The sequence below is a fragment of the Vanellus vanellus genome (assembly GCF_965231255.1).
Source record: "Vanellus vanellus genome assembly, chromosome: 8".
Classification (NCBI taxonomy): Eukaryota; Metazoa; Chordata; class Aves; order Charadriiformes; family Charadriidae; genus Vanellus; species Vanellus vanellus.
The window spans coordinates 14404599-14430500 of NC_138913.1; the positions used below are offsets into that span (position 1 = coordinate 14404599).

General features: G+C 48.3%; 1 protein-coding gene across 2 annotated transcripts in view; it reads right to left on the reverse strand.

Annotated features, from left to right (window-relative positions):
• Nucleotides 1–256: 256 nt before the first annotated feature.
• Nucleotides 257–25902, reverse strand: part of FGF12 (fibroblast growth factor 12) — a 104386-nt gene continuing 78740 nt past the window's right edge. For both annotated transcript variants that reach the window (XM_082487156.1, XM_082487155.1), the window contains exons 4-5: nucleotides 9553–9751; nucleotides 257–426 (exon numbers count right to left, since the gene is read on the reverse strand). In XM_082487156.1, the coding sequence (XP_082343282.1) occupies nucleotides 308–426; nucleotides 9553–9751 (318 nt within the window). In that variant the 3' untranslated portion in view covers nucleotides 257–307. The remainder of the gene's footprint in view (nucleotides 427–9552; nucleotides 9752–25902) is intronic.

Here is a 25902-nt window from a genome sequence, read left to right on the forward strand (position 1 = left end):
TTCCCCCTTTGATCACAGAGCAAACAGTTTGCTTTTGAAAATGTTAATGGAGTCCTGATTTAAAACATTTTTTCTTCGCTTTTTTTTTTTTTTTCTGTTGTTTTTGTTTTTTAAAACGCTGCAACAGGCAGGATCTGGGGTTCAATTTCCTCGTCCTACACAAAGAAAGATTCCGGAGTTCGGACTCCTAGCCACTACCGGTAGGTCCTGCCTTGCTCAGTTGTCGTCGTCTCAGTGTGGTTTCGCCAGGTGGGGTGGGTAGGTGGGTGGGAGGGGAGGAGTTGGAAGAAGGGAGGGTGTTTGTCAGCTATGTCGAGTCTTGGTTAACAACTTTGCCTCCATTCATGGTTGGTGTCCCTGAACTTTTTCTTGAGCGTCCTTGTTTTTCTCCAATTTCATGCAGCGATGGCTCTCTGTACATGCACACTGCAAACAGAAAAGACACCCGTTAACAGCCCTGAAGTCACAGAGACTAATGACCGTAATGAATTATTTCTTTGTATATGAGGCTGAAATTCCAGCCCCAATACAAACACACACACACACACACTTACGGAAACCTCAGTGGCCCAGCAGTAGATCCTGGTACCAAGCAGGATCTGTTTCCTGCCCTCGCTGCCGGCCAGATCCTCCTTTTGTCTCTGGATTCTTCCAAAGGCAGCGGTAGCAACAGGGGATTTCTCACAGGTAAGTCTTTCCAGGTTTTCTGTGCTTTATTTTTTTTCACGTTATATTCATATATATCAAATAAACATTCCAGTTCACAGCACCATGTATCGTCTCGAGATGCTGATTGCCATCTAACAACAGGTGCAAGAATTACCCGGTCCCCAGTCCTTAACCTCCAAGAAGCCCTTCAAAGTCTTGAACGAAAACTACACTTGCACCTGAGCCCTCCGAGTCTTCTGGGTGTTAAGCTCTGGATCTGGAAGCGGTGACTCAAGCCCATGTGGCTCCTTTGGCCGAGAGCTGAGGTCTGCTCTCAGCGCTTCTCATTTTTTCCCCCTGTAAATCAAGCCATCCAGCCAAGGCCAAGGCCGTGAGCAGACACATGGGGACGAGCGCGGTGATGGCAAGCCAGGAGCCATCTCAGCTCTGCGTGGTCACCTGGCAGCACCTAAGAACAGGGCACCTTCGCTCCAGACCCTGGCTAAGCAATGTGCCCTGTCCTATAAAAACGCACTTGCAGGAGCCTCGACAGCCTGAGAAGGCGACGTCTGCCCAAGGCACGGCACGTACCCACGTCCTGTGCAGCATAAAGCATTTATCCAACTCACCATGTGGACTAAAGTCCTCATGGCTGTCCTCGTGCCGCGTGAGGTGTGCCAGAGCAGGGGCACACACTGAGCGGCCAAAGGCAGCGTCTCCGCTGAGCTCATCGCAAATGCGGTGGGGTGTAGATGCGATTGAAACAGTGAGGCTTCTCAAGGGCAGCCACAGTGGAGTTGAGAACTTGGGGTAGGGTCCAGACTGCAAATGCCATGACTGGATCTTTGCAAAAAATGAGGATAGAAAGAAATGGTGGTGTACGGCTTCATTTTGTAAAGCTGACGTGTCACGAACAATGGCACAGAGCTCAAACACAGGGGACAGAGCCCAGCAGGTTTTGGTTCCGGGCAATCAACAAGAACAAAATTTCCAAAATTCTCTGAAGAAATGAAAAAAAACACCCCACGTTTAAAAAGGTGACGTAAGCGCTCGTATTTATAACCTTCCCCGATTTGCAAATAAATCCTGGCAATTAGAGGCAAGCTACAAATGACATTATTGCTCTGCATTTTACTCCTAGCTAGATAAACAGTTATAGCAGCGTGCAACAATACAGGGCAGAGATAAAGCGCAGTCAACTGTGTATTAATAGGAAGGATATTGCATTGAATATATGAGCAGTGAAAAAATATTACTTTTCCCATAGAGCATTTTTCATGCAAGGCTTTCAAAGCAGTTTAAACACACGCACACACACACACACACACACACACACACACACACACGCGCTAGCTGGCCTCCCAGCATGGCTGCAAGGCAGGCACCAATCTGCAAACTGTTATTGCTACCGGAGCCATTTTTTTGATGAAAATGAGAAAAAAGGGAAAATGAATGACTGGTCCCATGGGTCTGGGCCAGGATGAGCGATGCCAGGACTGCCAGCCAGCTGCCCAGACTACTGGTGCTGTCTGAATGGCGCAGAGAAAGCGTGTAGCAAGGCGGTAACAGAAGGAAAAGGGATCTCACATCCCCTTTCAGCTGCTGAGCTGCCCCTCACGCCTTGCCGAGTGTCACTCGACAACCTGGTGATGGTGAACTTGCTTGTTGCAGAGAAGCACCTAGTAAAACGGTTGAAGAACTATGCAAAGGTTAGCAACCAAGAAAATCCTGTGCCCTTATGATTTCTCAGCCTGAGATGCAGAGCCTTTTGATGACACTGATGATGCACATCACTTCTGTGACTGACCTTATTGTCTGGTGTGATGTTTGCGTTTGCCCGGCAGAGTTGGGTATTTGTGCTGGCATTGCCCCAGCGCCCCTAACATCCCATACACTTCTGCATCAAGTGCCACCTTCACCCTCACCTCCCTGGTCCCAGGCTGGAGCTGGAGGGACCCGGCAGGCTTTGCCCTTTGGAATGATGAGGTGAATGATGAGATGATTAAGGGCTTGGAGCATCTGCCTTATGAGGAAAGGCTGAGAGAGCTGGGACTCTTTAGCCTGGAGAGGAGAAGGCTGAGGGGAGACCTTATTATGGCGTACAAGTATCTAAAGGGTGGGTAGAAGGAGGATGGAGCCAGGCTCTTTTCAATGGTTCCAAGTAACAGGACGAGGGGCAATGGGCACAAGTTGGAACATAGGAAATTCTGTTCAAATACACGGAAACAGTTCTTTCCGGTTCGGGTGACAGAGCACTGGCACAGGCTGCCCAGGGAGGTTGTGGAGTCCCCTTCCCTGGAGATTTTCAAGCCCCGCCTGGATGCAGTCCTGAGTAATGTGCTCTGGGCAATCCTGCTTTAGCAGGAGAGTTGGACTAGATGATCTCTAGAGGTCCCTTCCAACTCTGAAAATTCTGTGATTCTGCGAAACTAAGTACGTAAGCATGTACTAAACTCATCTCCCCCGCACCCATCCCCAGCTCCCCATGGGGCTGGGACAGACACTTAACCACAAGGGCTGAGCCCGAGCAAAGTCTGCAACAGCAGCACCACAGCACATCATTGCCTTTCCTCAGCTCCCAGCCCTTTGGCCTCTTTTGGCAAAAACGTTGAGCTGCTAACAAGGCCCACAGAGTAATGAATATAAATCAGGCTACAGAAGTAAACAACGCTTGCAGCTAAAAATTAAGGAAATCCTGTACCTAGCAAGCAAATAGGGCAGGAATTCTAAGTTTATCTTCCAGTCTAGTGCATGATACAAGTACTGACATGGGGCACGGCTGGAGGCTGCTCGCACTGTGCTTTCCAGACAGAGCCGTCAAAGCCTCTGTACCAGACAGGCTGTGCCAACAGACCGTGCCAGAAAAACTGCAGCAGCATCGGACAAGCGTATTTTCAGTATTTAGATACACCTACAGGATCAGCGCGCGCAGTATTTATATGGCATCACGCACAAGACAGTGCCTGGATATTCTCCCACACGAGAGGCTCGTGCGCGTGTGCGGAGCTATGGCCGTCGCTCGACGGTGGCTGCAAACCCGCGTGCACTGCGACACGCGGGGGGGGGGGGGAGGTGTGTGTGCACACAGCCACAGGGGTGTGTACGCACACACCACACGTGCGTGGGGTTTAAGGACAGCGGGACATGTTGCGCAACACAAGCCCTTGGATCGCGGTTTGTTACTCCTTGTACTGAGGATGCTCAAGTGTGACTCACGCGCGGAGATGTTAGTCATGGACCGGAGAGGGGGGTGGTGTTTGCAAACGGGACGTTGTGCGTGCCCAGATCTTCCCGGCTTTAAAGTACATCTTGGGGGTTCAGGACTAGCAGCACTCGCTGACAGATCTGTTTGGGGTCCCCATACACACGCCGCCCCCGTCACCTGCATCAAGGTAAACTAGCAGCAGTGTGACAGTCGGCGCGCCCAGACGCTTGGCAGGTCTGCCGGTGCACGCAGCACAAGGCAGCTTTGGAAGGATGAGCGATTTGGCTGGGACCGGAGTCCTCTCCCTGCTTTGCCTTGCTTCTCCCACCCCCCCACCCACCCACCCCCACCCACCAAGCCAAATACAGCCCTTAATGTCTGGAAACCAAGCTAATGCTTTGGAGCTTCAATCAGATAATCAGCTCCTATGGCCCAGATTCTAATCAACACATCCATATTCATGCTTTAATTGAAAAGTGCCGTTAGCTTCATCTGCTGAAGAGCCACAGGCCTAACTGGAAGGAGGTGAGCAGGAGCGGAGCTGTGCCCGTGTCTGGTTCTTGCGGCTTTTGATGCTCCGCTTCCCTGCTAACCAGCAGTGCCGGCCGCTCGCACGCACAAGGAAACAATTTTGTACAAAGAAGAAACTCGAAAATGGGGCAGGAAGGAGCCCGGGTGCCTGGGGGGGAGTGGGGAAGCAAGGGGGAGGGGGGCGGCAGGGAGCATCCTTCCCCAAGGCGAAGGCGTGGAGGGGGCTGCCTGTCACCCAGGAACAGCTCCATCTCTCGCCCATGCGCTGGCACAGGATCCCAGCCTCATTTCTGCTTCCCAGGCACACCACCCACGCGGGGAAACCGAAATCACCCCGTGCGGCTTCCCCGGGCGTCAGGGACTGCCCGAGTTTGGGAAGCACGCACCATTTTGTCTTCTGATCCTTGTATTTCTCACTTGGCATTGCTGTCAGTTGAGGAGGTTCAGGGGATGCAACGAACCCCCTTTCCTCTCTCTAGAATACGGGGAAAAGCTCATTGAAGGACCTTAGACATATCCCTCCCATCCATCCAGCTTCACTCCTGGCTTTCCCTGCCCCAGACCCTAGCGAGTTAGGAGGAACCCGATTTTTCCCAAGTTGCCGTTCAGCGGGTAGGCATGTCGCTAGCCCTGCAGGATCGATCGCCACGCGCCCCGATGGCAGCCTGGACCGGTGTCTGGGCAGGGCTGGGCACACGTCCTCTGGCTGGCAGCCCGGGAGACGGGCTCCGTCCCTTGACGGATGCCACCGCTCCGGGTGTCGGTATCTGCAGTAGCGGCTGCATTAGCTAATGCTTCGGCGGAGAGAATTAATTGTCTGAGCAGCAGCTAGGGGCAGGAGGGAGCAAGTGATTATGCACCCTCGTTTTCTGCCGCTAATGACTGTGTTCTAAACCCCATCCCAGCTGATGCATTTCAGAGGCGTTTGAGCTCGCGTCTATCCAGCGGCTAAATGTGCAGGATGCTGCCAGATGGAATCGCAGTTTGTTCAGGTAAGAAACGTAGCACAGGATGACAAAAAGCCAGGTGAGAGCACAGTTAAAATACGTTGTATTTGCAATCTAATAAGATGATTAGGAGTTTGATAGATGAGCAAGTGAATTGCCGTGGGATTGAAAACATACCAAAGCCTGCTTGAAAGACAGACCCGAAAGAGGAGCTGTGTTAACAAAGACTGATAAAGAGTGTGGGGTTTGTCTTTTTTTTTTTTTTTTTAAGAACACTTTTTAGGATGCTTTGTGGATTAAGGTGACACCTTTGAAGCATTTTCACTAGGCCTACAGCATCTTCCTACTCAACAGTGTTTTGTACTTTTCAACACCTGAGGACTCCGCTTTGACAAAACTGGGATGCTGCATCCCTGGGAAAAGACACTGGGAAAGATCTGGCTGCTGTTCTGTGCACACGGATATTCATCAGTGGTAATAAACGGATCAGACTAGTCATTAACAGGTCACCTTCGTATCTGAGATGTGTTCACGTCATGAGGGCTGAAGCACCATGAGTTTGGAGCTAGGGGCAGCTCTGCTGACTCAGACGGAGGAAGACTCGTCTTCTGCTTTCTGTGGCCGGATTCGCCACCCCAAATGCATTCCGGCTTGGGCCAGGTGAGAGGTGAAAGGTAACTCTTTTGGGAGAGCAATCTGGAAATGACTTCTTCAAGGAGAAGGAAATATAAATAACAGAGCACATCCACAATAAGCATCTGATAAAAGTCTCACAGTGACTGGCAACGTCTCCTGTTGTTTGAGACGGGTTGGGATATTCAAAAGAACAAGAGGCACTGAGGACAGCAGCGTTTGTCCAGCACTAATCACTACAGACACTTAAAGAGACTGCAATTGCTTTAAAGGATTGCTTGGTGTCCAAGTGACAATTATACTCAAGCTAATTTCTTGTGCAGTCTGGTTCAATCTATATGTCTGCACTTTAAGGGCTCATTTAGCTCGAATGATCAGGGATCAGAAATAAAAATATCAAAAGAAATGTGTTGCGTATGCGTGTTTTTAACCAAAACTGGCACCACAGCGTACATTAGCTGCTGCCTGCCAGGCGGTTTGCCTTGGCTTTCCCTCCGCACAGATGGGACAGGAACTTAACGTTTCCCCTGTTATTACTTAGTAAGTTTTTTGTGCTTTTATATTGATTAAGCTTAATGCTGTTTCCAAAAAAACAAACAAACCCTACCTACACCAAACCAAAAAAACCCTCCTACCAACCAAAACCCGAAACTTTTCCAGTTGGTATCTAGTGACTTTCACACGGAACACCTCCAGCATCCTGGCGACCTACAGGAGTCAGAACATTGTGGGATTGGCACAGCATAGAGCTGTAGCTGCTAAAAGCCATAGATAACACACATACCTACACAAATACCACCGTATATACGTATGCGCATGTTGTCCTTAGAAATTATCTGGGAGGATATTTCATACCTATTTGTTAGTTTACTGCCCATTTGCATCTCTGAGGAGAGGACTTCTGAATTCGGAAAGCAGTATGAAGCTCAAATGAACTCGGGGGGGCAATCTGGGCTTTTTTGTGTTTCCTTTCCCTGCAAAGGGTCTCTTCACTAAGCTGCTGCATAATTTTTCTGCACACGGCAAACAACTGGGAAGTTTCATCTGAGAGAGAATCGCCATTGAAGCGGCGGGTGAAGTGATTCCCAGCAATGTATGCAACGCCTCCCCTTCCCAGGGGACCAGATTCCTCCTTGCGTACGTTACTGTGTCAGCCATCGCGTGGCTACTGCTGGTGGCGGTTCCGGAGCAAAAGGAAACCTGGGTGCGCTACTGCAGACAGAACCTGCCAGAGTACCGGCCTGAATGAGCGGCACAGCCCACGCGCTGGAGCACGCCACAGCTTTTAGCGGAAGGGACATGCAAATACAGCAGGTGAGCGCTCCGAATGCTTCCTTAGAGCCATGACAAAGCGAAAGAAGCCGTCAGAACGGGGAAGGAATTGCCCCTTTTTCCGTAAGCTCTGCTGGCGGAGACTTTGATGGATGCAGCACAGAGAAGTCACGTGGAGCTGAGCGCGCTTTACTCCAGCCCTCCCCGCAAGCCGCGGCTACCGACGATGAATCTTAGGCTGGGGCACAGAGCCCTCCGTCTGGAGTCACAGTCCCAGACAGCCGAACGCTTTGGGAAGCTGACACGTGCCTCGGCTTGGGAGACTGCCAGCCCTTTGATGCAGCAGCGCTCGCAGAGGCTGACTGCAAAGCATGTGGAGGAGGGAAGGGGTGGAGGAGCCCTTAATTTGGCTGCCAACTTCCAAAGCGCTCGCTCGCTCGGGAGGTTATGTGACAGCTGTGATTGAAGCAAGCGTGGGAGGATGCAACTGCAGGAAAGGGAAGCTCTCGGGCTGGGCTGGGTTTTTCAAAATGAAAGTCAGAGCGGCGTTTGCTGCAACGAGAACTCCGCTGTGGGTCAGGCACCTCTATTAAGGCAAGGCTTTCCACGAGGAGAGCCACAGGAATGGCCCAGTTTAATGTATGCAGAAGGCAATTATCGAGCCCTTCAGCAGACGCCATGCAGGCTACATCAAAAAAGAAGCCTGGGTTCAAAGGAACCCACGGATCAGTGCCAACACCCAGCCAGGCAGCCCAGAAATACCAGCAGGAGCTGGAAACCCAACTGTGAAAGCTAGCGCTTGCAAAAGACTCTTCTTCTCCCAGGCAAGGCAGGAGAGGAGATGGAAGAGAAGCCGGTGACCGACCCCATGCCTGAAGCAGACCCTGTTCCTTAGCAAAATTCAATGAGGGCTTAAGGCACCAATCTCACTAATGCCTCAGATAAACATGAAAAGGCTCCCGGCTGCCGAAAAGCTATTGAAAACAAGCACAGGACAAGAGGCTCCAGGCCATTCTCTGCTCTTCCAACATCTCCATCTCCTGCGCAAAGGCCACAGATACTCTGGGAGCGCTGAGTTCAATTTCTCTCCCCGTGCTTTGCTTCAGTGCTCCAACAGATGATTTTAGCCTGCCTTCACGAACTGGCCTTGCACTCACACATGCACACTCGTCCGCCCCCGCGCCTGAGCCGGGAAGCTGTTAAAACAGCTGCTAGCGCAGGAACCCAGCTGTGGCCTCCACCACTTGTGAGTGGTACCTGTCAGGAAAGCATCAGTTCATTCCTTCTCTCCACGTGTCCAGGCCTGACCCCACAGCCAACATGGGGTTAGTGAGAGGGGACACGAAGCCATGTAGCCGAGGCCAGCCCCAGGCTGCTGTGTCCCTGAGGTGGCTACTAGCAGGTCCAAGATTGGGTCAGAAAGGCGTACCTAGTTTGGGGATCGAAAAGTAGTGCTTTTTCCAAGCAACAACAAAAAAAAAAAGGTCTTCTTGCTTCCCGAATCAAGTTAGCACCTGCTAAGTACTAGGCTCATCACGCTACATCTCTCCATTTACCAGGGCTCAGCCCATAAAAGCCAAAATGCCCCGGCACGAGCCTGGGGCACACTTCAGGAGCGTACAGCCAGCAGCAGGAGGGCAAAGCCTCAACCCCATGACTGTCACTGAAGCCTCACGCCGTGATGGAGACATACGGCGTAACAGCATCTCATCTAACTGTGGACATCTATGAGAAGGTTTCTCTACCCCCCAGGGACTAAGTAGGATGCCTTTACATATAAGAAGAAAAAGCAGATCTAAGTCATCCTAGGGTAGGCATATGAAGCACATCCACAGCTGTGCTGGCAGGACCCGTTTCTCTTCTGTTACTGTAAACAGAGTGTCAAAGTCTAAAATCAGGTGAGATAAATCCTATCTTTACTGACTCTACATGCGACTGGAAACCCACTGAATGACGCTGGGAAAATCCTCACAGAGAACCCGACGTTATGGTCACTGCTGGATCGGATCCCTTTTGAGCCGCCGGCCGCCTGAGGGCTGCTTTCCTTTCCCAGTAACTTCTCATGTTGCTGGGCTTTCAAATTCATCCTTTAGCACCCCAAAGCTGAGGAACCCCCGTGGCACGACGTGTAAGGTTTATTATATGGGAAGGAGAGGAGATGAAATGCTAACATCGCGGCCCAGCACCTTTCTGAATTGTTAGAAATATTGTCCCGGCCGGCTGGTCTTGCAGCCCAACACCCCCATCCAGGGAGCCCCAGATGCGAACTCCCCCTCCCCGTACCCCCCCGATGGAGGGAGCGGGCAGATTCCATACCTTCAATGGGTTTGGGTACAAAATGTGATGAGGGTTTGGTTTTTTTCACTCGGTTTCCCTTCATAATTTGACCTTCTTTATTGAGTCCCAGGAACCACGCTCGTCCGGATTCTTGCTGCCGGTACAGCGTGGAAGAATAAATAACGTAGTAGTTTTCAAAGACAGATTCCTTAAATTTGCACTCTGGTGTGAAAACATCCTGCAGTGAGAGAGAGAGAGAGAGAGAGAGAGAAGAAAAAGCAATGGAAGGAATTAATCACTATCTGCTAAATTAGGCATCCCTGAGTGATACACGACGGTCACGCATTGCAGTTAGTTTAACAATAGAAAACAACAGGCATCAGCAATACCGGCTCCCAGCAATAACACACATCTAGAAAACTCCCCACCGAAAGGGAAGGCTCTCGCTCCCTGCCAGAGCTGCGCTCTGCAAAACAGCCTACAGCGAACGGGCAGGAAAAACGCGCAGAAAAAGTCAGGAACTTGCCGGGATGTAGACTGAAATGCTAAGCAAAATAAAGACGGAGGGCTGAGAAGCAGAGACAGCCTTGCTGCTCGCCTGCTGCCCCCCGTGCCTTCCCCCGGCTCTGCTCCCACCTTCCCTGTGACGGGCAAGAAACGCGAAATAGTCGTTGCCTAAAACGTTGAGGCTTCTTCAAATTTTTATGGGCAAAAGGCATTTTATTAGGGGCATTTAAGTAGATTCAGAGAAATGGGAGTACAAAAGCAAGTAAACTATTTACTTCCAAGAGCGACGGGAGGAAATGCTGGCGCAAATCCTGGGAATCTTTCAGCAAAGAGAAAGAAGTAATTTTAAGCATTTGTGACACAGGTATTTCCTCAGGTACTGAGAACTGGTCCCACACCTGCCCAGGGACAGAGGACACACGGGTTTGCCCGAGACACCCCCTGAGCCTGTGGTGGCTGTGGGGGTGGCTGTGCCTTTGCCACTTGTGCGGCTTTGCCGAAAGTCTCAAGGAGGAAACAACACTCAGCTATGGACCAAAAACTTGTTAACGTCCCAGTAACTTTTCAAGATTTTAACAGCAGGGAAATATTAAAGCTCTTTTAAAAGAGCTGGCTGGCCAGGGGACTCTTGGCAGTGGGCTCCCAAACCTTCACTGAGTCAGATGTGGTTGCTGGTGGCTTGCTTTTTTTTTCCAGACTTTGACTTCAGAGCAGGAAATTCATCCTGGACAAACAAATTCTCCCACTGGGTTCCCTCAAACTACGACATTCTGGCAAAAAAACCCAACCAAACCCTCAAGCCACAATGAATATGCATTTTCTGACAAAAAACCTGTTTTAACATCGAAGTCCCTTCTTGTAGGACCCCGAGAAGGTATCTCAGAGCCCCGTGAGAGAAGGCAGGTGCTGCTACAGGCGAGCGATGCTCTCTCCCAAGCCCCTGCCACTCAGAAGTCTCTGGGAGCTTCTCCAGCCTTGCTACTGGAAAACCCATGACCAACATCTGAGCGAAGCATCTGGAGTAAGGCCACGTATTTACTGCAGACCTCATTTAAAAGTGAACATTTTGAACATTCAGCGACACTCAGGTTTGTGTTCCCAAGTGCTTTGGGGGTTATATAAAGTGTTGCTGGTCTGACAGTAAATCCAGCGTGCAACAGACCTACGGAGCCAGGCAGGCTTGAAGCCACAGAAGATAAAGCGCAGCAGAAAGCGCGGAGCTGTGCTGCACATGTGAAGTTCGCATCAATCATTAGCGCCACACAGATAAAAACACCATCAGCCCAACAGGTCATTTTGCCCTATCTGAGGGAGTCAAAAATGTTTTAAGAAGAGAGTGAAACAAGTTAGGAGAGATCTAGATGACTTAGAGCACTGTAAAACAGTGTTTGAAGTAGCTTCCCAAAAGATCAGTGTTTAAGCGCTCCTTAAGTCTGCTCTTTATCTCCAGGCTTTGTCTTGCCTGGGAAGACGCAGCTCAGCCGGGAGCCCGGCGGCTTGCAGAGGCTGCCTGGCTCGGGGGGGGTTCTCCTTGGCATCGCGCCCAGCCAGACAGCAAGCCCCGCCACCGAGAGCATCTCTAAAACCGAACCGGACAACTCAACCCTCTTTCCCACGCTTTTCTTACCCCATCAATAAAAACTTATCAGGAAAATTCCTTTTAGGGGGACTGAAAAGTTGGTCGGCTGTGAAGGATAGCTACCAACTTGACCAAAACATGGAATTTATCGTGCACCAGGTATCTGGATTTTCAACATCTGTTTTTATTTCAGCATGGAACAAAGACTATTTCCAACAAAGAAGATCTATAAAAGCTAACGCATTTGAAAATGTTGTTTCAGAAAGAAAAAAAATCTAGATTTTTATTTAACAGTTACTGAAAATCAAGTTTTCAGATAAATATATCTGTTGAAATCAACGCAGTGTAATATTTTATGACGTGCAGCAGTTGTTCATAAGAGCAGATGCCATATTTGTATACCCACTTGTACCAATAAAGCAGAAAAATTATTGTATTATTTTAAAGCAAACGTATTTAAAGACATCAACCTAATGAAGATTTAAGAAAAAGAAAGAAAAAAATAGTTATTTCCTTTAAGTGTCTGGGCTCCCCCACAAGCAAACAAAGCTGTGCCATTGTTTTTGTGAGTTGGCTGGTTGATTCCTCATCCCCCACACTTCAGCTGCAATAGCACTTCAGGACACTAACCACGGCAACACCACCAGGAAACATCCCAGCTCTGTCCATTGGCAGCTTAGAAAACCCACAGATTCGACAGCTAAGTTCTAGCTAAATAATGCCATTTTGATTCGTTATTATTATCCTTCCCCGTATGTATATCACCTCATCAGCAACAGCTAGTGTCCCTCTGTGCCACGTAGGGACAAACACACACCGGAACGCAATTCATCGTACCACCAAACTGACACGTCGCAGGGTCGTCACAGGTTTGAGCACCAGAAACCTTTGGTGCGAGCACTACCATGTGCAGAAGGGACACAAAGACCAAGCAGACAGAGAAGGAAAAAAACAAACAGTTGACCAGAAAGGAGATGGGATAGACAAGCAGGACACAGGCCACCGCTTGGGGATATTGGGAGTGTCCGCTAAATCTATTTAACATGCAAACTGTTATGTTTTTCTTCATTGATATCTTCTTAGAAGCCACCGTCAAGCCTTCAGCTACATTGCGTCACTTAGTTTCTGTATGTGCCTCTTGCTGATGGCTTCGGGGCTACCAATAACAAAAGGCCATTGGGATATTAATGGCAGAACCTCTCTACAAGCTTTCCTGTCAAAATTAATTGTGGCAATTATGTCGAATCAGGTGGGAACTGCTGTTTTCAGTTGTCCTGGGCAGAGAAGAGCTGAGAAGAAAGAGGAAGAGCGAGCTTAACAGTTAAGTCTTCACACTAATAAAGCAGTTCTTAGTGGCCACTGCTCCACAGACTGAAATCTGAGATAACTGAAGGTATTTTTGGAAAAACACTGACCTACTGGCCAGACCTCTAGGGCATGCAACTTTTTTTGTTTGGTTGGTTTGGTTTTTAAGATTAATTCAGTGCTGATGAAATGTGCTTGACGGGCAGACCTGCAGTCTAACGCGTTCTCTTCGTCCCACTGACACAGAGTGGGTAAAACCAGCAAAGGGGTCCTCCGGCTGTGTCCCCCGCGTGCTTCTGATGGGACGTAAGGACATCCTCCTCCAGAGGTAATGGTACGGAAAGCCGTGGGGTCAAGAGCACCCACTTGGTGCAGGGATGTTTTGAAACAGGCTTGCAATGAACCTCACTCAGTTATTTTCCCAACTCTCTCCTTGATAGGAATAGCATGACCAGACAGTCAGAGGACAGATGGCTTCATCTTTTAATCACCCGTCTTTGTTCAGTCTTTACACAAAGAAATAAACGGTGACTCTATTTTCTGTACAAACTCCATAGAGCTCTCCGTTCCCTGTCAGCACCATCATGAACTCGGCTCACTCAGAAAACCCACCAGTTCTCATTAAAGAGCACGCTTGTGATTTGGAGAAAAAAAAGCAAATTTGCCCGCTTTTATCTTCATGTGAAATATATGTCTTTGAATAAACTATTTTCGCATACAAAGTAAATAAATGCATTTATTTTTTTCCTATTTGGAGATTTAGAGCCTGAGGTATTTTGTCAAATGTCTATAGATATTACTGAATGCAGCTTGAAAAAGCAGATTTTTTTAATTGTTAAAATAAAAACCTGCACGAAATATTTGTAAAAGAAATGTTAGTAATTTACATGCAAAATGATTAGCATCTGCCTGCAACTTGTTTTCTCTATCTCAATCCAATCCTTTGAACAAAAGGCAATTCTAGTAAGAAGAGTAATTAGATTTGCTTTGAAAAACAAACATAGGTCTGGTTTGCGCTAACTCTAGTTTTATTGGAAATTGCACAGTCTAGAAAAAAATAAAATGGTAGCTATCACACAGAAAATTAGAGCGAACACAATCAATGATACTTGGAATCAGAAGGAGCTAAATGGATGCAACTGCCATTTGGGGGGGGATTCAGTGTGTCAGACCTGCTCAGGGAGGGTATAAGGTACCGCGGATTGCCCCAAAAGCTATTTCTGTTTTAGAAAAACAAGATCATTTATCCTTGATCCCAGTAGCGTCTCCTGCTATCTGTAGATGGAAATGTGGATGGGACTTCCAGGCACGTACAAGCCAATCTCTGTATCACTTGTCTTGTCACTGGTCCTTCAAGGAGGTGTTGGGAATGTCTGGCCCCATCTGCCCCACTCCTGCCAGCACAGGCTAGGGGGGATTTGTGACAGAAGAGATTTTTTTTTTTTCCCATCAGCTTTCACCTGCCCTGGTCAGGTAAATCTAATCCAGCCTCCTGCCCTTGAATATAGTAAGTTTGATGGGACTTTCCTTCGCGCTTCTGTAAAGCTGGAGAAGCTCCACAGACGTCGGCAGAGAAGCATCGCTGTCAAACCTGTGGACACGAGGCTGCGCAGTATTCAGGGAATGCACTGCCACCCTCGGACTGCTCGGCTCCTTCAAAAAAATGCCAATCCAAAGGCGTCACAGCCCCGGTGCGGGCACAGCACTGCCAGGGCAGTGGACACCCCTGGTGCTGCTCCCAGCAAGAGAGAGCAGTGCCAGCCCCAGCCCGTACTAGGCTGGGAACATCACTGCCACTGGTACCCTGAGCATCCTCAGCCGGGAGGTGCAAAGAAAGGGTCTCCCATAAGCAACAGCACGGTGCTCCCGGGTACTGATCGCAATTTGCTCCCCTGTTTTTTAGACCAACCTCTGACCGGCACAGAAGCCCCTGGAATCCCCAGACCACAGCAGGAATGGTGACAGCCTTGCACGTGCAATGCTCAGGGAGAGGAGGGAAGCCAGAGGGAAGGCTGTCACTAGCTGTTGTACCCAAACCCAGCTGCTCACTCGGCATCCCCCCTGGACTGGGCCACTAGTTTGTAATGCTTGCCATTTCCCTACAAACATTCTCAAAATTGCCAGAGAAACAAAGACCTTCCCCCCCTGCCCCCCTCAAGATCTCCTTTTATTATGGCCCAAAGGGGAATAGCAAATATACACATCCATGTGCAAACCTAATGACTTAATAAATTTAGTCACCGAAACTAGCAGCAATAAAAGAAAAAGCCCATTCTGCAAGTAGTTTGTGCCACAGTTTAGGAAAGGGATGTTAATTATGAGTGTTGAAATATCTAACTAGCACACTCCCAGAGTAACAGTTTTCCTTTGTTTACAGCACTTACGGGTTTCTCTTTTATGTTCTGCACAATTACTGAGCCAGATCTTCAGATGGGATAAAAGCACTAAACTGCACCAAAGTCTACGGCACAGCAAGGCTTCCCTCCCAGAGAATCTGGCTCAGGATACTTACTGGTGTTAGTGTTAATACTTACAGCTCATCGAGTCATTTAAAACATATTAAGTAGGAATCATAAATATCATCAGAGCTATCAGCAGTGGCATTTCATTGTGGTTGCGGAGACAGACCATGGAACGACGGGCTCACATTCACTGTGTCCGTGTCAGTGCTGCCTCATCCCAGGGGAAAGGATGGCATTGCAGGAGAGCATCTGCTTTATGGTGCTCTTTACCCAGTAAAGCCCGTTCTGCATTTCCCACTGACCTCGGCCAGAGCAGGGTTTAATCAACACCCCTCCGATGCCAACAGCACCGAGACATTCAGCATTGGTATCACTGTGCATAGACCTGTGTGGATAAACACAGACACCGGATTCTCAAAGACATTTGGGCTCCCAGATGAAATGCAAATGCCCAACTCCCATTTAAACCTGTGGAAGTTCAGAGACTAAACGCGTCGTTGAATATCGACGAATTTGCGACCACAAACCTCATACCGTAGCACTCCATCCTGGACTACTCTTATTCCCAGGACAGATCTTGAACGGTGCAGGTCCTGTTCACAGGACCAGCCCTGTGCAGACCACGGCAGCAATGATGCCTTGGGTACAGCCTGATCGAGCCCAGCATCCTCCTGCCCCAGCGTAGCTTCTCCCATGACCTAGGGTTGCATCTGGCTGCAAATGCTTTAAAATCATTGTAGCTGAGCTCTCTCTTGGCATGTGACCAAGAACCGCAAATGTGCATCCAAACTTTACGTCTCATCACATCTTTGTCCAGATGGCAGGTGATATTCTACTGTTCACACTCCACTTTTCCTCCCCCTTCTAGCTCCTTAAGAGATTGGTGACAAGTCTTCTCGGTGGCCTTTTAGGAGTAGGAGAGAGCAGATATGTTTTAAAATAACAAGCTGCTACATGGGAGCGTACAGCCCTGCCGCAGAGCAGAGATTCACTTGATGAGACAATATGGTATCTGCAAGTATTCTGACTCCGCCCGGACCATCTGTGGGTTGGAGGGAGCACATTTTCAAATAAATCACCATCCATGCAGGTCTGGTCCCCAGCCATGGGAGCTGAGAAGCAGCATTAGCAAGATAAGTATACGTATTTAAATATAGAAATATAAAATATAACTAGAGGCTATCTGCCCTCACTGTTGTGGGAACTCTCTGTGCTCAAGGGACATATTTGTTCATTTGGCTTCATTTTAAAACACCCAAGCGTGAGGTGGAGTGCAGGTCTGCTAAGCCTTGCGTGCTGACCCAATATTCCTAGCCAGGCAAAAAAATCAAGTGCTGGACAAGCCTCTGTAATTAAGCTGCAGATCTCTATACGTGGACACAAGCTCTCCTAAAGCGCCTTTTTCATTTTCAAGGACCGATTAAATTATCCACATCACCGCAGAGGAAGTTGGTGAACGCTGGAGACAAAAGGTGTGACTGCGGCGTGGACATGCCCAAGGTAACCTCGCAGCAGCAAGGACATCAGCCCGGGCTCGCAGCAGGGTATTGACCAAAACCCACGGCAGGTTCTGCAAGACATGCTGAGCTCCATTCTGCCCCAGATAACTGGTTACTCAGATCAAAACGAGCTCGTATAGATCCACACAAGCTACAGTCTCCCATTTGGCTACGAAGCAGATGAACCCCATGAGTTGTGGGGATCCGAATACAGACCTGTCCATCCCACCGTACCTCAGTACTGGGTTCCGCTTTCAGCTCTTGGCCTGTCCACTGTGCAGCCACGTTTTTACCAAGTACTTCATAAAGATAAAAATCCCCAAATTCACTGCACTGGCCTTTGGCGAGCTGCTCATGCAACCCTGGTAGGAACACAGCTTTCAACTTAATGAGTGCTGACAAGAACATAGCTCAAGATGACTCTTCAAGCTGGGCTGCTCTCTTCCACACCTCCCTGGAGAGCCTGGCTAGGCTGGGTGAGATGACAGCCTCCGGCAGTGAAATTTGGGTACCGATGACTGCACAGCCCTGTGTACAGCATTAGCCGGGGAAGCCTGCAAGACATGCTGAGCCCCATTCTGCCCCAGATAACTGGTTACTTACATCAAAACGAGCTCGTATAGATCCACACAAGCTAGTCTCGCATTTGGCTACGAAGCAGATGAACCCTATGAGTCGTGGGGATCTGAATACAAGCAACTATATACAATAGTTGCAAAATACAATACAAATACGAGCAACTCACCGATGAGCCACACAGAGCAAGTGACGTATTTTGTCCTTTGCTTCACTTTTTCTTAATGACGGAGCTCAAATTCAAATTCATGGTTGGATGCAGCAAATTTTCATCCCACCTTTTTTTTAAAATATAAAGTATATTTGGACTTTAATTGATTTTTTTTTTTATTTTATTTACATTTTGGATCTTATTTCAAGCTGGAATTTTAAAACCTTTTAAAATTTGGAGCCATTATGAACTGGAGTTGTGACGGCAGTATAGCTCATTCACATGGCACCGGGCCCATCCAGTTCAGCATCACTTTTCTAGGAAAGCAACTGCTTCCTACGAAGGGGGTTTCTGACAGCATTGTCTCTGGAATTGCATTCCTGGCAGCCTGGGGATCTGGTGAAACCCCAGGATAATCTCTCACCTGGGAATCCCAACTCATCCATTGTCATCTCGACATTCTGTTTTTCTGACAAAGTGTCTGAAACGGGTAACGATGTTATCAACTCTGCTTACACCAAAACAGTATCCAGAAATACATCTTTGCATTCGGAGATAATGATCATGAGACAAGATGGGACAAGATGAAGATGCGTTAGTTGCATACAAGAAAAACAGATTTCCTAAATTAGCATCGTACTGCCTCATCTGCTAAAGCCCGAAATAACTGTGAAGAAAAACAATAATGTAAGAACCCTAGAAACACAGCCAGATGGGATGCTCTGAACCTGTGATCTCTCTACGGGGCCAGAGAGAGTCACATGGCATCTATTTGAGCCTGAGCACAGGGCACAATAAATTGATTTGCGGCCTTTGGTCACTTTTGTGATATTATTACTTTTATTATGGTTGATAATAATAACAACAACGTATAAACTAAAATAATGATTACGCATTTATAAACATGACACTATTTTCTTCTGATAGCCAAAAGAAACCTCTCAGTGGAAACCCAACAGTCAATACTAGATTTATCATGCTATTATTTGCATTAACATTCTCCTCAAAGGCTCAAACCAGAATATGAATGCTTTGGGCATTTAATAAAAATGCCCTCACCATGACAGCAGTAGAGGGGAGACCTCTTATTTTCTACATTTTTGTGCTGAGATCCTGAGCCCCGAAAGACCAGCCGGGGCTGGTTGTTTTTTTTACCGCGTTCTGTAAAACAAGAAGTGTCAGAGCTAGAAGAGAAACTTATTTCCCTCGGGTTCCAGTTCCCTTTCTTAGGCAAAAGCCCTCTCTTTCTGAAATAAAATAACGCAGTCATAACAATGTCGGGGAGAAGGGGACCGCGAGCAAGCCCCACTCCTCCTAAGGCGGTGCTTTTGCACAGAGAGGGACGGGCGCCTGTCCCTACCTGGCGGTGCGGGGCTGGAGGTGGGCACCCAGCGCAGGGCTGAAGAAAGAAAACGGCCTTCGCTCAATTTTCGGCATCATTCTTTTTTTTTTTTTTTTTTTTTTTTTTTTGAAGTAACACGTCACGTGGGCAGAAGATAAGAGGACTTGCCCAGGAGCTCATCGGGCCTATTACAACCATAAGCTGCTGATGTACCGAGATAGCCTCTCTGCTGTGACTCTTAAATCCAAACGGCAAGACTCGGTGGAAACGCACCATCTCCGACACTCTCCCTATCTTTCCTAATGCTGGAAAGATCACCCCTGCATTAAACCAATTTCAGAGCTGTCATGAGCAGAGCTGGAAATTCCAATTTCTTTGCTGCTGAAACTTCCATCTTGAAAATGAGTGGTGCTAGATTATTAATATTTTGACAGCTTACTGACAGGTTGGCTACAACTAGCCAATTAACAGCAAGCCCTGTGGTCTAAAGCATCCACTGCGGCTGGGGGGAGCTGGCAGGAGAGGCAGGATCTTACAACCAAGACGAAATGTTATGAAGTGTGACAATTTACACGGCTTTTCCCTCCTCCTTGTACCAGCTGCTGCAGTGCCTACACAGAGAAAAGGGAAGATTCATGGCATATTCCTGCGTGGAGGACGGCGCTGCTGCCCACCAGGAGATCCAAAGGGAACCCATTGAGATCTGTGCCTCAAAGCCCAGGTCCCGGCGATGTTTCTGCTGACAAAGCCAGCAAAAAAGGTCAACGGTGCTTCCTTAAAATCTGCCAGGGTGACCCTGAGGTGTCTGCCCCATCTCTGCTGGAGGCTGCTTTACTGCAGCCAAGCAAACCGCACGCCCAACACGTCAAACCATCATCAGCGAAGGTGGTGGGTATGTGCTATAAAGGAATCCCGTGAAGAGGGGTTGCAAGCACATTGCTGTTGGTCCTGAGCAGCATTTACTGCCAGTGGAGAGAGTTTGTCGGTGAGTACCTGTCACGTAACCGAGCCATTGGATTTTAATTCCTGAGAATTAAGGCTCCTCTGCTGGTCCCAACTCCCCCAGGCTCCGTGTCCTTGAGCCAGACACCTTGGGCAAGCGTCCCATCTAATATTCTTTAAATTGCTCGTTGTGTATGAAGAGCCTGTCTTTGGTTGTACACAATAGAGGGATATTCAGCCTGAGGAATGAATGAGCCTCCAGCTCCTCAGAACATTTTTGGGAGAGAAAGAGAGGAGAAAGAAAGTATTTGGCACGAAGTGCAGACAGCCCTTTGTTCATTTATTTTCTGGGAATTCAGAAAATCAGCCAACTTTGCTGTGACAGAAGTCCCATCCATATATTGACCATAGTATTTCTGCGTAGCCTGAAAGAGCTGACAAATCTCACAGCCCAAAACAACTTTACAAAGAGGACTGGGCTTATTTATACCTTGAATGGATTTCCATCACACGCGCGTGCTGACAACCCGACTTGCTCTTTTTCCTGTTAGTTTCCTTTTGATGTGAAATAACCCGTGGACAATGCACAAATATTTTGAATGGACCCAAACTATGCCACAGCTTAGATATGACTGTTCCAGCGTACGCAGCCAAGTGACCCATCGTAGCTGATGCTTTGCTTCCCAGGAATCAGGCAGATGGAAGCATACCATCAGGGATTTTGCAGTAGTGGCTACAGTGAAATTTTTCACTCTGTTGAACACTTTGCTAGAGAACTCAGATTAGCTTTGGCACCTGATCCTGTTCAGAAGCCAACTAATGACTGCAACTCCCAATCTAAGATAATATAGTCACTCTAGAGAGAGTAATATAATACACTAACTCTATTTGGCACAACGCACAGTAAAGCAGGAGACCATTTTATTGTGTTACTAGTATACAGAAGACTGTGCAACTGTCTTTAAATTATATGACCCAAAATACATCAACAAAGCAATCCAGAGTTAAAAATTGCTCCTTCCTATTTGTAGCTACTTATTGCAGCGTGCAGTCTCAGCGAGCTCCAGGGTTTACAAGCAGATCTGTAGACGTTTGATTTGGTTTTACAATGCCAGAGCGACTGGGTGGAGTGACCCTGTTGGTGGCAAGGGCCGGACGCTCGCACCCTACACGTGTCAGGAGGGGTTCAGTCTGGTCTGGTCTGGTCTGGTCTGGTCTAGCTGCCACGGTCTGAATATCTGGCACTTCAGGGGCACTCCCGGAGGGCACCCTTCTGTTTTGCTTCATCCAAAAGCAATCCAGTTTGCACAGCCTAAGACCACTCTGTAGTGCAAAGCGAAGAGCCGTATGTGAGGGTGACCGGAGGGATTGCTCCAAAACTGCGCTCCCGGTCTGAACTAGAACACTAATCCCAGAGATGGCTGGGACACTTGGCTCACCGCAATGGGGTATAATAAAGTGGGCATGCGATGGATGTGGAACGTCAGCGACCTACTGCACGCTGGTCATCCTTAAAAGGAGCTGAGGGCCCTGTGTGCACTCTGATCTAAACACACACCGGAAAACAGGGATGTGAGCAGCATACTGTACTCCGGGTGGCGGCTCTACACAAGGTCCTCTTCTCCTGTCATGCGGAGTCTGCACTTCAAATTGTTCCTTTATGATCTGAAATGCCCCACAGCCACACTGGATATAGGAACAGAAAGCCTTCCAAAAAGCACTAACCACCAACAGCCACAAACACAGAGATGCAGCCACATTAGCAAAAATAAGAAAAAAGGTGAGTTGTTAAGCCTGCCTATTTGAATCTCAGCACCTTGCTTGCAGAAAGCATGGAGCTTACGACACGTCACAGCTGCATCCTTCAGAGTTCTGAAAATATTTTTCTTAGCTTGATAAATTTGAAAGAAATCTTGTTCATCTGTTGTAGCAAACATGTTGAGAGGGGGAAGGAAACGTCAGGGCTGTCCTGACCATACCACTGAAGAAGGAACATGTCAGTACTGGTTTCTTTCGTGCTGCGCCAGAACAGGCAGAGGAAAAAAAAAAAGAACCACCCCCCACCCCCAGAAGAGAAACGATCTGCTCATAGGCATAACAGTCCTTTCTTACTATCCACAATATTTCATAGTTGTCATACGTTTTAATCAATGATAAGTCCTGAATCATTAGTGCGGCAACAAGAGCAGAATTGGATCCTCTAAGAATCACTAAAGCTGGACTACACATTCTGTTCAAGGAATAAACACCGATTCGTGAATGTTTCAATTAAAATGGATACGATCACTTTCATAACAAGGGAAATGAAGGAGAAGATTAGAAGTCCTGTGGGAACATAACTTCTGGTGCCAGGAGAAAAAGACACAAAGATAACCTGTCCCCAAGTGTCTGACTTAACTCAGCCAAAGGCAGGGACTTCACGCGAGCAGAATGATTTAGCAAAACTCTGTTATCTGATGATGTAGTCATACTAATGGAGCTGAACAGTCACTTCTGCCCCTACAGTCTGTGGTGTTGGGGTCAGCAAGAGGCACGTGGTGTCCCACCCTGTCCAAATCTGTCACACAGGGCAACGAACAGTGTAGCCACGTATTTCACAACGCAAAAACATTTGGAAGGTAAAAACCTGTGACGCAGAAATTCAATCAGGCAAGTGGCGGAGTGCTTATAAAATCATTGGACTTTATTTACTAGTTTTACGCTACCGCATCTTTACTGACCTAACCTAAGCATATTAGCAAACCGCTAACAGGCACAGAAACACATGCAACAAGCCTGAGCACTTAGAGAAACACACAGAAAGTAAGAGCACTATGGGGATCATTTTACTTAGAAGAGGGCAGTAAAAAAAAAAAAGAGGCATGTGAGGCACAAAAGAAAAATAATGAGAGCTGGGAGATTTTGCTTTTTAAGCTGGTCATAAAAAAAAAATAAGCTTTCAACTGACAAGGATGCATTAAAAAGTCCGCTTTCTAAATTTAACTTTGATATTGAAAAGTCTTGGGTTTTGTTCTTTTGTTTTTTTCATTAGCGTAAACTTGATAAAAAACGAGGCGTGATAATCCTGGCGCTACACATTTTCAAAAGCCATTTTTTAGCTCTAGCCTCTTCAGAGGGTGCAGATAACATTTGCATGGATACAAAGCCCTTGCAGAAAGAATGCTCCTTAAGGGCAGAGCTGGCTGTAGGGTTTAATACGGTAGGAACTGAGATTCAAAATCAGCAGCATTCACATTAATAGCCATTAAATTATTTATTCATATCAGGCTCTGGAAGCCTGTAGAAAGACTTGGGCGTTCTGAAGGCCTCAACTCTCATCAACTTTGTTGCATGACTTACTTTCGGTTACCGTTCTGAGGGATGTACATTCATTTTTACAAGTCTTGACGTACGCTAAAGCCTTTGTTCCTTCTTTCCCCAATTTTGTGAATAGGGAAAAAATAGTCTGTACACCCAGCAACGTCCACATCCAGGAGCAGCTGCCGTGGTGCGGCACAGCCCATGCTCCAACGCAGCAGGACACAGACTGTGCAGGGTGCAAGAAGCTCCCTGAATTATTTGATCCAGTCCTTTCTATGGCACAACAACAGTTCTCAACAAAGCTCCATTTATAACCCTCTGATTTCTTTCCCCCGCAACTCTACTACAAAGCTCTTTTGGACGCCAACTGCTCCAAGAGCTACAAATCTTCTGTTTTCTGGTCAAAATCCAGCCTAAAGCCCCCAGTGACACAGGTGTCAGGTTCAGGGGTCTCGAGGGACTCCTTTGGAAAGGCTCTGCAAGGAAGGCAAGTGGGCTCTTCAACCGAACCGACCGCCTGCACCCCACCAGCCAGCCGACCATGGTGCTGCTGTTGGCCGCCTCACGACCATGCGCAAAGCATCACATCTTGCCTCTCAGGCCGGAGGGACAAGCAGTAGGGCCACAAAAAAACCCCTAACCTGAGCTGCAAAAGATGCCAACAAAGCGGTATTCTGCACTCAAAAGTTCTTAGCCTTTTTTTCCCCCACTTGGGTCCTGAGCCCTACTGCTGACCTTGATCCATTTAATTACCTCCATAACCAAATTACACTGTAGCAGAATGTAATTATGCAATCAAGTAATGAGCTATGGTTTTGCTCTTGGTCTTCTATGCAAAGCCACCTTTGAAGAGGGCGATAAAAGAAGCGATTATTATAAAAGGACAGCGCAGCCCCGTGTACCAATTACTGGCCACGATGCAGAGGACAATGTCCGCTGGCAACACTGATCCATCAGCTGCTTTTCGCGGGCAGCTGGCAACCTTCTCCGTGCCGCAGCCTCACAGCCAGCGCTGTGGATTTCATCCCGACGCCAGACATACGCTCACGACAGGCATGCTGTGCGATGGGGCGGCGTTCCTGGTACCGACTTCTCCAGTGACTCGTCTCTCTTTCAAACAACGCTTATTAAAACTGACTGAAGAAGAGCTGTGTTGAGCCAGACCAGCAGTCTGGCAGTGGGCAGCAGCAGCGCCGAGGGAAAGGCGTAAAACCAGGGCAAACTTGTAGTGAAAGCTCCTCCTCGCTCCCAGCGGCAGGGAGCTTACGCCTGCTTGGATGCGGTGATGCTGCCCTGGTCCTCAGGGAAAGCATCCAGCTTCCCATGGGAGTGCACAAGCGTGGCGGGCGTTGTGCGCTCCGAGCAGAGCGTGGGAGCTGACGGAGCTCCCCGAGGAGAGGCAAGAAGGGTCTGATCCAGGAGAGGCATCAGGGAAACGTCTACAGGAGGGAGGTTGCCTGATGGGGCTCAGCTTGGAAGAGCAGCTCCAGGATCGCTGCCCAGCTCGGGGGAGGCTGTGCCCCTGCCGGATCTCGGGCCACGGAGAATTCATCTGGGTCGCATTAGATTTTGGGGTGGGTAAGAGGAAACGGCAAGAGAGAATATAATATTTTAGGGAAAAAAGAAATTGCCAAATGCAGTTTTGACCATCACGATACTCGCCTGTGTCGTGCTAGACTCGCACTTACACAAGCAGCTCGGTGGGACAGCAGCAGGATCAGCCCCATAATGCCACAAGTAAGGGTGGAGGTTTGTCCCTTTAGGGAAACGAATGGTGCCGACCAGCAGTGCAACTAAATATTTTCATTCACCTCTCTCGCACAAGGGTTCTACCAGGGACGGGGACAGTCCCAGCCCAGTGAAGAGGTGAAGGACACAGAGAAACGAGGTCAGTTGCATAAGATCCTCGGAAAGGCTGTGTCAGAGTCAAAACCTGGATTCTCTGAATCTCGGCGCAATGCTTCCAGTGTAAAAGCTTTTCTCTGCCCCGTTCAGGCCAGTATGGGAAGGCACTGGCACGCCAGACGGAGCAGGAGGCACTGCAGCCCCAGGACGCTGCCCTTTACAGCCCGACTGCAGGAAAGCTCCACTCTACACCACCTTCTGAACCCAAGAGCCCCGGCACTGAGGGACAACACTGCTGTGGCCCGTCTCTTTTTTCTGACTCAAGCAGCAGTAGCATCAACATTTGGGAAACATAAAGTCACTCAGCAGCGATGCCGAGCACATGCACGTCAAAAAGCCCCGAAAGGTCCGTGGAAATGAATTCCCTATCGTCAGCAGCAGCTTCTCCCTTTGCAAAGAGAAATAGCTTTTTATGCATGCAGTATATGTGCTAGCATGTTCTCTACAGCTGACAATGTTCAGCCTCCAGTGTAACTTGTCACAGCCTGATACGCCTTCCCTTAATCAATGTGGCAAGCTCCTGAACACCATGTGCTTCAAGCAGTGGGCTGCTGTCCCTGTAGGCAAAAGGATGAAGCACACTGTCATTCTTGCTGCTGCACTTCGACACACACATCTCCTGCTGATCAAAAGCCAAAACAGAGCTGGATGCAGCTCACAGCTACACCAGCACAATCCCTCTAAGCTGTGGCTCCTCAAAAGGCCCCGAGATGAGGTGCTGTGACAACCCTTGGCTCCATGTGAAGACACAAACAAGAGAAAGAGGTGACAGGCAATGTGGGATGGCCACAGCGCTTCAAGGGCCTCTTCTTGTCCCAGTT